The sequence below is a fragment of the Spinacia oleracea genome, chromosome 3 (genome assembly GCF_020520425.1).
Source record: "Spinacia oleracea cultivar Varoflay chromosome 3, BTI_SOV_V1, whole genome shotgun sequence".
Classification (NCBI taxonomy): domain Eukaryota; kingdom Viridiplantae; phylum Streptophyta; class Magnoliopsida; order Caryophyllales; family Amaranthaceae; genus Spinacia; species Spinacia oleracea.
The window spans coordinates 1212809-1226340 of NC_079489.1; the positions used below are offsets into that span (position 1 = coordinate 1212809).

The following is a 13532-nucleotide window of genomic DNA, read 5'->3' on the forward strand; positions in this document are numbered from 1 at the left end:
TTTAACGACAATTCATCATTTACACTTTCCTATTAGAGTGTGTGTATATATTCTTTCTTGAGTTTTCTATACTGCTAGGGTTGACAAAATCCATTGTGTTAAATCAATCATACTAATGTTTTTTAAATCCCAGTATGTTTAGATAAACTTAGATAAGTTACAACCAGGTCCAACCAAAACAATAAGTTCAAATCAATTGTATTAAATTCCAATCAAGTACAATAAGTCTACTCCATCAAGTTTATTCAATTGCAAATTTGCAACCATAACTGATCAGATTCAATAAGTTTAATAAGGTGTAATAGGTTAAGATAAGTTTATATAAATTTAGGTCTTCTTCAACAAATAGAACATACCCTAAGGCCTTGTTCTCTTCAACTTATAGGACCTTATTTTCAGGTCCTATAAGTTCAGATAAGTTCCAATAAATTCAGATAAGTTCAGATACGTACAAATAAGTTCCAATAAGGTCCTATAAGTTCCAATAAAGTCCTATGAATTCCAATAAGTTCTTAAATAACAATAATTAAAAATTAAAATTTAATAATCTACAATTAGTTACTTAATAATAATAGTAAAGGACAATTAATAACTAAATAATTAATAACTAAATAATAAATAAAATTAATAATCGGTAATTAATTACAGTACTAAAAAATGATAAATAACACTTGTAACAAATAATTAATAATAATCAATAAGCTCTTATAAGGTCCTATAAGGTCGTATAAGTTCCAACAAGATCCTATGAGTTCCAATAATAATATTCTATAAGTTCTTATAAGTTAAATAAAGTCCTATAAGTTCAGATATGTTCCTATAAATTTAGATAAATTCAGATAAGATAAATTCGGACCTTATAAGTTGAAGAGAACACACCATTCATTATGAAAAACATGAATTATAAAGAACAAAACGGATTAAACGGCTACCCACCTTTTGTATGCAAGTCTAATCTCAAATATCCCCTAATAAATTACTTATTTAGTTATTTTCAGGTCTCACAAATTCTTATTTACAATGGGTGTACAATAAATATTGTACACCGAAGTAAAAGTTAACTCAAAATGCTTAAAAGTTAAGCTTTTATATGTAAAAGTTATCTAAATTTTAGTGATATATTTTTTCACTTTAGTAAAACTTATTTCTTCGAAATCACTAATAATGTATAAAATTAATCATTTAACCTTTTAAAATGTTTATCTATAAACTTTTTTTTACTAATATTAAAGTTAATCAAAACTAGGTTAAAGTTACAAATAAATGGGTAAAAGTTATCTTGGTGTACGATAAATTTATTGTACACCTTGTGCACGCAAGACCTTTTGTTCATGTCTTTGGAACTTTGGGCCACCGGGCTTATTCAAACACTAAATATTTAAAGCCCAAACAGTAATTTTGCCAAATAAAGCCCATCAATGCTGTGACTCAGTGATTGGTCCAAATTGAGGAAACTTTTATTATATATTGGTAAAACTCAGTTATTAGTCATAAGTATACATATAACATGATTAAATTTACTAACATAAAAATAAATACTTTAAATAAAGCCAACAAGCCAACAGTGGAATTTTCAGTTAAGGAAATAAATCAAAAAACAAAGGAAATAAATAAAAACAATTAAAGAAACAAATCAAAATAATTAAGGAAACAAATCAGAAAAACTCTAAACTTCCAAATATTATTTCACCGGCGGCCATAATATCCGGTACGTTCCCGCCACCGTCGCCGCCGCCACGTAATTACTCCTCATGCATTACTTGGTTCATGTAATCAACTACTACCTCCGCCCCTTAATACTCGCATCGTTTTGACTTTTTATTCACATAATTCAGATTGACCCTATTTTATTTATAATATATGAAAACAAATTTTAGTATATATTATATTGTTGACTTCATCTTAATATATATTTTCAAAGTATTAACATTTTATAAGTTTTTATAATATGTAGTTAAAGAGATAGGTGGTCAAAGTTGTGCATAGACAAACGTGTCTAGTCAAAACGGTGCGAATATTACGGGGCGAAGGGCAGTAAGTAGTTTTTAATATATTTTTATTTATTTATTTATGGTAAAAAATCAACTAATTTTTATTTTTGAGTGTGAACCGTTTCCTAATTAGAATAAAAAACTCTTGGGAAAATATTTCCATAAATACGAGATTACTAAAAATTAAATTAACATACATATATATTATTGAACAGTTACAATGCATCTATCCTGAATTCTCATAATCAAATTTCACAATTAAACACATAAATTATTATGTTCCATATTTGTTGATACATAATTTCCACGCCATTAATTGAATCATATCTCTTCAATCTTCCCTCGTATGATACTCGTACCTCTTCATGTATATTTTTATATTATATAAATTCTTTGATATTATTTTATTTGTATTTACAAAAATATCAAAGAATAAAATATCAAAGAATAAAATAATGGCTTCTTCTTCTTCATCATCATCATCTTCCTTCTTCAACAACGAAAAGGAATTAATCGAAACGACAATAACACAAGAAGAATTCTTTGCGTTTCACAACATAGATCGTCAATTATTTGCTCGGCTTGTTTTTAGCATGAGACGTGAGCCGATGGAAGCCATGCACGCCGCTGCTTTTTGGTTATGGCTTGAACGGCTCAACATGGCTCAATACGTAGCCACACTACTTACGTACTCCGATGAAGTGTTTAAGGTTGTTTTTGAGGAGACTTTTTTGTGTTTAAGGGTTGTGGAATTGGATACTTTTGTTGTTCATGGTAAAGATGTTATATTGATTCAAAGTATTGTAGGGAAGTTTAAGGATGGGGTTAAGGTTAATCTTAGGTTTTTTCATGATAATAGGATTAGTATTTTACTTGGAATTGGTCATTTTATTGAGAATATTTGTTTAAGGGCTTTTCAAGATCTTATTCAAACCGCGTTAGAGAATAGGGCTAATCCCGTTAATTATAACATTCAGTATCTCCCTGAACCCTCCGTTGTTGGTGGTGTTCATGGTGGTGGTGGTGGTGGTTTTAGTCCGGCCCCTCGCCCCGCGTTACCCCATGAGTTGGGTATTATTCATCCTAGTCTTAGGGTTGGGGAGATGAGTGTGCCGTTAAAAAGTGATCAATCTAATGTTTCGGGTAATAGTGTTATTAGTAACACTAATTATGGTTTAGAGAATCAACCACAAGTGTTACAAGGAGATTTGTTAGTGGATCAATTACTTTCACAATTGAGATTGAATGAAAACTCTTGGGCTCAAAAGTTTGAAGACAAATCAAATCTCCTTCCAAGTGAAAGGACGATTTTCTTAACGTTTTCCAAAGGCTATCCTATTCTCGAAAATGAACTGCGCGAATTTTTTAATAGGTATATTTTCTTCCTTCCTATTTTTTTTTTTCATGAATAATTAACTCGATTGTTAAAATTAATTAGTTCGCGATTAGCAATTTTAATAATTAATTTTGATTTTGTTTTTCCTATGACGTTTTAGGACTTTTGGAGATATAATTGAGATGCTATATATGCAAGAAGTGAGTGAGAAAGAACAGCCTCTTTACGCGAGGCTGGTGGTGCGTGATGCAAGGGCGATGGAAATAGTTCTTAGCGAGCAGGGCAGATCGAAGTTCTCGATCAATGGCAAGCATGTTTGGGCGAGGAAGTATGTCCGTAAGAATCCTCACTCACCACCAACCTCGCCAACTAAATAACGCTAAATCGCGTTCAAATACAAAATTACAATCAAAATAACTACTAATTAAGTGTGTGGTTTTCTAAACCCTTTATATTATGTACTTATGTACCAATTAGTACTAAATATCATTTCTGTATTCATGTTTGATGAAATGAAAATCATGTGCTCCGTATTTGGTATAAATGTCATTTATTTATCATGAGCAATATAATAAACTTCGAATGAGAGTTAAAGGGTGCTTAAAAAGGTCATCAATTGATAATTTGAGACAAATCGCGATTCTTCCAAATACAAGCACAATTTGCCAGCAAAACACAAACCTTAACTGAACAATATAAAGGAATGCAGAAAATCAGAAATAAACTAAGGTGAATTTAACAAATTTTAACTGTTTAGAGGAGAAAGATAGCTAGAGGTTGCACACACTACTTAAAACGAGTTCAAGAACCACGCAAAGGGAAGGATAATATAGGCTTGCCATCCCTTTTCTGCAAAACAAAAACCAGAGAAATTCCAAAGGTCACCTGCATGAAGAAGAAGAAGATGACTGGTTAGGGTTGGAAATATTGATGAGGGACAAAACAATTTGGTAAAGGAAAGAGATGTATAAGTTGTGCTCCACAAGAAAATGATTTTCCCGAGCCAAAAATATCTATATTCAATGCTTGGTTATGATCGGAGTTCCAACAGCAGATTAACCAATTGTGCAGAAGAAATCATGAAATTTGGATTTAGAAACAATAATGATTGTGAAATTTTGAAAAGGCAAAATTTGCATTCACAATTATAATACCAGTATACCAGTACTGAAATTTGAATGATGAGTATGAGTTATATGCCAATGGTATTTCCAAGGCGACAAGTGTTGTGAAAAACAAGTGATCCTTAATGCAAAAGGGAGGATTTATGTGTAGCAAGGTTAATAATTTATTATCAGATCATGATTCACGAAGAAAACGACTGTTTCAGTTGCTTGGATGGCTAGTGTTATGAAAGGCGTTCTGTTTTTACTTCTATTACTTTGTGGTAGGGTGCAGTCAAAAGACAAAATCTCAATGCTCAAAGCCAGTCTCATTTCTTTGGGACATCTTGTGCTTTAGTCAATTGACTCAATTACCTTGCTTCTTTTGTACTCCGATTTTGTTTTTTACTTTATATCAACATATATTCTTCTACACAATGACAAATAAATATTTTGTTGACACTCTAAAATACCAATGCACTAACTATAACATGACTAATCCATGACCAATAATGATTAATGGCATTAACCTAAAGGACATGTATTTTGAGAAAGAGGGTGTATTTTCAAAGTCACTCCATTCCAACAACTGCCAAGGATATCACATGGGACACAAACAATAAACTCCGTGCAGTCACTTTCCTCTATATTCAAGAACAGCCTGTTTAGCTTCTACATCATTATCATTCATCATTATCATTACCCCATTGCCTCAAAGAGGCTCCCGAAAGAAGAGGGGTAAGGGGGGGTCGGACGTACGCAACCTTACCCCTGCATTCGCAGAGAGGTTGTTTCCAACCTGTTTAGCTTCTACATCCCAGAAAAAAACAAGTCCAAGTTACAGCATAACCAATTTCATCCTTATCTTTATCATGATCGAGTGCTCGCCCTGGATTCACATTGTTACCCTCAAAATTCAAAACCTCCTTTTTAAGGTTTAAACAGAATACTTGTCACCTAACATATGGAAGTTTAGCCATTCAAATATATCTCACTCAATGAGGCTGCAGCCACAGGCTGACAGGCACCAATACTCAGATAACTTAGGCAATAAACACGCAAACTTTCCTAATAATTATAGTTCCACGATGACCTTATGCATCAATATCTTCTGCATAAGATAGGAATATCAAACACTCACTTTAAAGCTCATCGAAGAGAGAGTTCATGGTTCAAATATGCTAGCTGACGACTGAAAGTGTCACCCTCGTACTTTGCATTCAGCTTGCACAACAATCGTCATCATAGAATCGGACCATGCTTAAACTGGCAAACCTTAATGGTTTGTTTGATATAGGATGATAAACTAATCATAATTTATGGTGTATCAGTCTGCATTCTCATAAAATGAACCGCTCCAAAGATGACTAACTACAGCTACTCCTTGACTCTCTTCCGGGACAATTAATTCTCATGGTAATACTCGTAACAGTACCTAAACTCAGGTGAAATAACATCACCCTAGCAATAATCATAACCTAAATTTCTCACATCCCCTTCTTCTTGCAATATCTCCCACGATTAGCGACTCGGAAATCAGCTCCTACACACACTAATCAATCCATCTTAACAGTACCTAAACTCAGGTGAAATGACATCACCTTGGTAATAATCATTACCTACATTTCTCACAACCCCTTCTTCTTGCAACATCTCCCATGGTTAATGACTCGGAAATCAGCTCCTACACGCAGTAATCGATCCATCTCAACAGTTTCTTCAAGGCCAGCTAACTATAAAAACCCCAAAATTACACAAACCCAGAGCCTAAAATGCACTTCCTATACATAACACAGCAACATACATTCCAGTTTTCCACAATTAACCAATGTGTAACAAGTACAAGCTAACCAACAATTCACATTCATCATTTCCCTAAAATTTGCAATTAAACTCACCCAGAAATTTGGAAGCCCAGCAAATCACAACATAAGCATTACCCAATACTCACAAATTGAAACACCAACAAATCATAAAACCCTAGAATTAAAATCAAAATACAGATCAAACAAAAACCCCAATTTGAACAAAAATAACATAGAAATTAAAAATAATCATAACCAGAAGAAGAAAAATACCTCATTTGGCAACCATCCTAGCAATGAAATCCTCGTACTTGATTCTTCCATCAGATCCAACCTCAACCTCACGAATCCACTCATCAAACTCAGCAGGCTCAAGCTTCTCACCAATACTAGTAAGAATATGCCTTAGATCGGAAACAGCAACAAACCCAGTCCCCTCCTTGTCCAACACTTTGAAAGCATCCCTTAATTGACGGTCAAAGGGTTCAGGTTTTAGGTATTTAGACATGAGATCTAAGAACCTGTTGAAATCAAATGATGTTGTTAATTTCTCCTGGGAAATGATTTGTTTGAGCTGGGCTTGTGTTGGGTTTCCACCAAGAGAACGCATGAGAATTCCCAGCTCAGAAGGGGCGATTTTGCCATCGTTGTCTGTGTCGAAGAGGGTGAATGCTTCTTTCATGGAGCTTACTTGATCTGAGCTTAATTCCTTCACCATTTTTTCTGGGTTTTCTGGGTTTGATTGATGATTGTTTGTTGTTGTTGTTGTTGTTGTTGAAGGAGGAGAAATGGTGGAATGTTGTTTGTGCGATTGGGGCTTTTTCTCTTTCCTCTCTCGCCTTGAAAATGTGCGTCTTTTGAGGTTTGAATGAATTGGGGAAATGTTTTCTTTTACTTTTTCTGTTTATTTTTCTGTTAATTCTGTCTGTTTTTTTTTCCTTTCTTTTTTGCAATAAAGTCGAAGAATAAATGATTACATTATTCAAATATACACTCACCTTGTGTTAATTATCAAATAAATAAATAAATTATACACCTCGAAATTAAAAAGTACTTTCGATAAACACGTTCAATAAAACTATATTTGACTTAACTGAATCCACTTAAATTAACTTATGTAGTACCGAGTATGAACTTATCTAAATGTATATATGAACTAATATGTGTCTTACTGTACATTATATGACAACAGTTATATTTTTTGACCTTATTTTTGCTTAACTTGTCTAAACATGATTTTGCCGAAATAAATAAAAAAATAGGTTGAAATAACATGAAAGAAGCAGGCCATAAATGATTTTTTACAGGTTCAAATAAAGTTATTGTAACAAGAACGGTAAAGGAAAACTCAACTCAACTTTTAAGTATAGTGTGCGATGACTTGCACGGATTGCAGTTTTTGTGATGAGGTTTGACAATATGAGGAATTATATTAAAAGTTCCATATTCAACCTAATTGTATGCAATACGCCGAACATTATTATTAAATAAATAAACTAGCCAATTTTTTAATTTTACTTTCAAAAAATGACTCACACATACTTTTACCTTGTTGTTATATTGGCTAATGTTAATCTAATTATTTGCAGTTCTATATTTCAAACTCAACCCTCAAGTCGCACTCTGATCTTTTGTTGCAACAATCATACATATAAACAAAAAACCTTTTGGACGATTAGCGTACTTTGATGATCATATAGCTACTTTGAACTTGAACTTGATTCATGTTATGTTAATCTAAATTTGCTACTTTGAACTTGCAATTGATTTGTGTAAAATTGAAAACAAAAATGTTTGACTACTCTTTGACCTAAATCCTCCAAATCCCATAAACTTAAACTCTGCTACTGATACAAGTATGATATTACAGACGTCTAAAATCATATTAAATCACACCAAGTTAAGCCACACCATATAAACAATTCTTATTCAAATTTATATTATCCTTGTATATGAAACAATAATTCAAAAATTAAGCCTTATCTCTTTATATTCGACACTTTATTATCAATTGCTCTTCCTATTTCTTCCGGTATTAATACAACTTTTTTCTATATACAACAATAAAAAAGTTAGTGCAAATTAGATGACCTCATTATTATGAAGTAATTCATAACTAGGAATGAAAATCATCTCCCTTGTCTTCTTTTTACAATTTTATTACACACTTGGTTAATTATTTCATTCTAGGGTATTTTAGTCCTTTCAAGTTCTGTATTTATCAACCAAATAAACCTTTTTCCTTTCTTTTTCAATCATCTTCCAAAACCAGCAGCAACCTCCTAAAACCCTAGCAAAACCACTCTCAAAGCACCGAAATCTGCAGTTTCGAGCTCTCAACAATGGCGTTTGGGCTTAGAATCTTCACACAAAGAACCAGCGACACCATAGCACAACCAATTCTCGACGCCGACAACGGTGAAGTGCTTATGCACACTCAGCCTTCCGTCTCTATTGTCCTCGGAAATCGCTCCCCCGAATCACCCGGCACTCTCTACATTTCCTCCAAGTATTTTCTCTCTCCTCTGTCCTATTATTATTGCCCTTATTTATTAATTTATTTTGAATGCAAATGATTGATTTTTTTGGGGGGAAATTGAAGGCAAGTGATATGGGTGAGCGACGTAGATAGGAGCAAAGGTTATGCAGTGGATTTCGTTTCGATTTCGCTTCATGCTGTTTCCAGAGATCCTGAAGCTTATCCTTCTCCTTGCATTTACACCCAGGTTTGCTAAATTGATGTTTTAATTGAGCTTATTTTTATGGTTTTGATTGATTGGATTATGATCAGTTGAGTAGTGGTTGTAGTTTGATTGAGACGATTGATATAACATTTCGCATTTCTGGCAATTTAGCTAGCAAATATTACTTCGTCTAAAGTAATGGAAAATGGCCTTAAAGATGCGGTAATTGGTCATTCATTCATTAGGGTATTTAGACTGAGCCGTGTTGTAAAGCTTTCGCATTTCTAGTTTCCACCACGAGTTATTGACTATTGAGGTCTATGGTTTGATTCTCATGTAGCCGATCTAATGGTTTAAGAGAGTGTTTGTGTGCTTCAGCACCTTGGGTAATCATTATCACTGCTGTCTTGGCACAAATCTAAATTGTTGTTTTAAGTGAGCTTATTTTGATGGTATTGATTGATTGGATGATGATCAGATGACTAGTCGAGTAGTAGTTGTAACTTGACTGAGATGATTGGTAGAACTTTTAGCATTTTGGGCAGTTTAGCTAGCAAATATTACTTCGTACGGAGTATTAAGTAATGAAAATGCCCTTAAGAGAATGTGGTAATTGGTTGTCGAGTAATCAACCATTCGTCCTGTGAACCAACAATGTTGGGTAATTATTATCAATACTGTCATGGCACCAACCTGGACTTGAATTAGGGGCTCACCTTATGTCTTAGAAGAAGGACCATGGTCTTCACCGAAACATTAAATTCTTAGATTAGGTTTTGCAATGCAGACTAGTGTCTTGTTCGCAATGGAGTATCTCCTTGAAAGAAAGTGCTAATTGATCTCAGTGATTTAACCATTCACCTTTAAGTTTCAACAATGAGGTATCCATATTGAGGCCGATGATTTAAATCTCTTGTACTGACCTGCTGGTTTAGGAGAGTGTTTGTGTGTGGTTCAGCCTTTCGGGAAATTATTATCATTACTGCTAGGCAGTTGGCACCAACCACAAGTTGAACTAGGGGTGAACTTTATGTCCATTAAAAGAATGACAATGAGTTAATCAAACAGTCATGAGGTTAATTTCCCAAATACCGTCTTCACTGAAACACTGAAATATCAGATCAATGTTTTCCAATATGTGGACCGGTGTCTTATTCCCCAGATATTTTTCTTAACACAGTGTATGTTAGGGGCCGTTGCTGTTTTTATTTTATTTTTAATTATGTGTATGAGGTTGTTGGCTGATAGAGTTATGACTGTCAATCTTAATATTTAGATTGAAACTGGAGATGATGAAGAGGAAGACGAAGACGAGGATGAAGAGCAACAGGAGATTATGGATTGGTCTTCTGGAATATCAAAGATCAAAGAAATGAGGCTTGTTCCATCTGATCCTAGTCAATGTATGTTTCATTTTCTTTATGATGTCATCATCCTGTTCTTCCCTCCTGGTTATATTCTAATTTGATCCTTTTGCCATTATGCTTGTGTTTCATAGTGGAAACTTTGTTTGAGGTGTTCTGTGAATGTGCCGAGCTGAATCCTGAACCCATGTTAGGTAAACAACTTCTAAACTCAAATTGAAGATAATTTTAATTCTATCAATCTTGTTAATTTAGCTTGATTGCCTATTCTATATTCAGGTGAACCTGAAGAGGAGCACAATTGGATCTTCAGCGCTGACCAATTGAATTCTGAGGCTTTAGGTAACTTTCAATTATCATTTCCTCACTTTAGCTAGTGAAGTGTTACATTTTTCTTGTTAGCTAATCTGCCCTATTTACATCTCCATCAAATCAATTGGAACAGAAAAGAATTTGATTTAAACTAATCGGACATATAATTATTCTACGGTGAACACTTCCACAGTTCCTCCCTACCTGTATATTAATCATCAACATAATAATACAATTAACCTCGTGTGAGGAATGACTTCTACACGTTTGAAAATTTTCGAACTATCCCTCACAGTTAGCTCACTTATTATCTCACAAGGTTCTCTCCTGGGATACAATATGAGCAACCCACTGTCATTGGTGACTACATCCTGTGCACACTCACCATGATGCTGAAGCCTCAACATATAAACCTTATTATGTCAACATAATAATACAATTAACCTCTTGTGAGGAATGACTTCTACACGTTTGAAAAGTTTCGAACTATCCCTCACAGTTAGCTTACTTATTATCTCACAAGGTTCTCTCTTGGGATACAATACGAGCAACCCACTGTCATTGGTGACTACATCCTGTACACACTCACCATGATGCTGAACCCTCAACATATAAACCTTATTATGTCAAGAATAAATACTAATCTGATTCTAATACCTTGGATTTGATTAATGAAAAGTAGTCTCCTCATAGTAATGAAGTATGAGCATAATGGACAATATAATTTGATGGGTATAAACTAACTTTGTGGAGGACGTGCCACACAAATATGCTATGCTTCATTGACTAATCTCACTAATACTTGGGTTGTGCAAAAAAATATCCGGACTCGCGAAAGATAGGGAGATGGTGGCCGCTTACGAATCTTTAGCCGCCATGCTGGCCACACAAAACTCAAGAGTGATTCATCATTATTATAGAGTATACTACCATTTGTTCATTGTTGACTACTTCTTTACTTTTTATCATCAATCATTTACTCTAATTTTGCTTAATTAAGTCAGCTCCTGCGGCATGCGGGCTGTCGTAGCCACTTGGACCCACACCATTATGCTCTTGGTTGCTGTCTTCCTAGTTATAATCAAGTGATAATATGGAAACAGGACAAGAATATATATATTCCTGAATAACTATAGTAGCCACTTGAACCCACGCCCTCGGTCCTGGACGGGGCCCTATACATAACCTGTCTGTAAGAATAAACTCCAGCCCTCAAGCCCCTTGTCTGGGCCCCTTTAGGCCACCCTGTCCTGTATGAGCTCCAACGCTCACAGTCTCTCATGTCCCCTTTACCATATTGGGGTAAGTCCTAACAGATCTCATTATTTTTGTTCTACTACAGGAGAAGATGCTTCTAACTGGACTTTCTCTGAGAATCTTATCGATTCAATAGGTCATACAAACGGCGATAATGATTTGGCGCATAATGTACTTCAGGTATGTGCAAATATTAATGCGTACTTGCATAACTTATATCCAATCTCATATTATTGGCCTTTATGAGAAAAATAGTATTATATATAAATACATCTTTTCAGCTTTAAATTTGTCAATCCTTGGATAGTTAGATTACTTAGACATTTAGGTATATGCATGAACACAGTAACCTGAAAGATCATACCATACCTATACTGACCTAGCATAGAAATTACAATTTGAGCTAAAGGATGATCTAATATCATAACGAAGAGTTTAAGATAAGATAATGAACTGAGTAACCGACTATACATAAGCAGCTGTCACATAGAGATTAGTCCCTGCTAACACTTCATAGATGGTGTCCTGGTTCACGGTCTGCTGCAAGTACAAGCAAACAGTGGCTTTTTTGAGTTTCTAGGATGTAGAAATCTTGTTTTGAAGGGTGATTTTAGAAAATTCTAGGAAATTCTGCCTAGGTCAATGTATAATTTTGGTCTTAAAAAGAGGCCCCGGGAGCAATTGAGTCGGTATGCTCAGCAATTTCTTTACAGGAAAAGCTGTATGAAATTGTTGGGGACTATTTCTTTCTTATTATGAAGCTTCCCAATGTTTATAATCTTTCTTCATCGCCTGAAGGTAGACACATATAGTAGCCATATAATAATTAATTAGAGTCAGTGTTTAGCCTTTTCCCTTATGAATTATGATTAAGATGGGAAGTTTAGGCGCTAGTCTTTCCACCTTTGATAAAGTAGTTTCCATGTCTAATTAATTCAGACGAGGAATAATAACCTTAGGTAAGTTCAAATTAGGGCTCATAAGTTGATTTTAAGTGAAAAGAACATAGCCTTAGTGCTGTGCTTGACAAAAAGAGTCAAAACTAATCTAGCATTTAGTAATTCACTAATTCATCAGGATCTTGTGCTGTTGTTTTGCGCTGTGCTCTTGTAGACGTTGCAGTTGTAGTTGTGGTGTGCTGTCTTTTATCAGAATATACCACCAAGCAGGATCAGTGTTATCTGTCTCTTGTTTTTTATGCTGTCTTGTTTTGCATGGTTGTCAAGTATATATTCGAAAGATTAATGTCAGATTTTCTGTTTCAGTTGCATATCAATGATCAGTGCTTTGAAGATGCAGAAGAAATGGATCAAGAACACGATAAAAACAATAGCCACCAGTGATTTACAGCAAATGCAAATGTTTTCTGAAGATAACTTGAATTAGATCTGATTTTGTGTTTTCTGTACCAACTTTTTTGTGGAAATTGAGCATCGAATTAGTTGATGGTGGTTGTATAGTGCTAAATCTCGTGGTGTAATTGACTGATAATCATGTTAGTTAGCAATTTGTGTTTATAAACTGAGATTTTGTGCAAATCCTAGTGTTGTTAACTCGATATTTTGAAGGCATTACTTATTTACAAGTATTTCTGTAAAATGATAGTAGAAAATTGCATGAAATTGTGGGGCAAACGGTTGGACAAACCCATCGGGTTTACTGGTTCGGATTGAGAATTGA

At 34.3% G+C, this 13532-nt stretch overlaps 3 protein-coding genes across 3 annotated transcripts; 2 read left to right on the forward strand and 1 right to left on the reverse strand.

The window, feature by feature from the left end:
- Positions 1 to 2256: 2256 nt before the first annotated feature.
- LOC130469241 (uncharacterized) lies at positions 2257 to 3793 on the forward strand. Its single transcript, XM_056838265.1, has 2 exons — positions 2257 to 3363; positions 3488 to 3793. Exons 1-2 carry the CDS (start codon positions 2357 to 2359, stop codon positions 3702 to 3704), a joined length of 1224 nt encoding a protein of 407 aa, XP_056694243.1. The 5' UTR covers positions 2257 to 2356; the 3' UTR covers positions 3705 to 3793.
- Positions 3794 to 3924: 131 nt separating this feature from the next.
- On the reverse strand, positions 3925 to 7120 carry LOC110782408 (probable calcium-binding protein CML13). Its single transcript, XM_021986560.2, has 2 exons — positions 6509 to 7120; positions 3925 to 4212 (listed from the first exon to the last, which is right to left on the reverse strand). Exon 1 carries the CDS (start codon positions 6951 to 6953, stop codon positions 6510 to 6512), a length of 444 nt encoding a protein of 147 aa, XP_021842252.1. The 5' UTR covers positions 6954 to 7120; the 3' UTR covers positions 3925 to 4212; position 6509.
- Positions 7121 to 8475: 1355 nt separating this feature from the next.
- On the forward strand, positions 8476 to 13437 carry LOC110782278 (chloride conductance regulatory protein ICln). The gene is made up of 7 exons (XM_021986396.2): positions 8476 to 8744; positions 8838 to 8961; positions 10196 to 10322; positions 10418 to 10477; positions 10563 to 10625; positions 11938 to 12032; positions 13118 to 13437. The coding sequence occupies exons 1-7, from the start codon at positions 8578 to 8580 to the stop codon at positions 13193 to 13195; spliced, it is 714 nt and encodes a 237-aa protein (XP_021842088.2). The 5' UTR covers positions 8476 to 8577; the 3' UTR covers positions 13196 to 13437.
- The last annotated feature ends 95 nt before the right edge of the window (positions 13438 to 13532 follow it).

Coding starts and splice junctions, on each gene's coding strand:
- LOC130469241 (XM_056838265.1), top strand. CDS start 2,357: ATGTATATTTTTATATTATATAAATTCTTTGATATTATTTTATTTGTA. Junction 3,364..3,487: donor CTGCGCGAATTTTTTAATAG/GTATATTTTCTT, acceptor ATGACGTTTTAG/GACTTTTGGAGATATAATTG.
- LOC110782408 (XM_021986560.2), bottom strand. CDS start 6,953: ATGGTGAAGGAATTAAGCTCAGATCAAGTAAGCTCCATGAAAGAAGCA.
- LOC110782278 (XM_021986396.2), top strand. CDS start 8,578: ATGGCGTTTGGGCTTAGAATCTTCACACAAAGAACCAGCGACACCATA. Junction 10,323..10,417: donor TCCATCTGATCCTAGTCAAT/GTATGTTTCATT, acceptor TGTGTTTCATAG/TGGAAACTTTGTTTGAGGTG. Junction 10,478..10,562: donor GAATCCTGAACCCATGTTAG/GTAAACAACTTC, acceptor TTCTATATTCAG/GTGAACCTGAAGAGGAGCAC.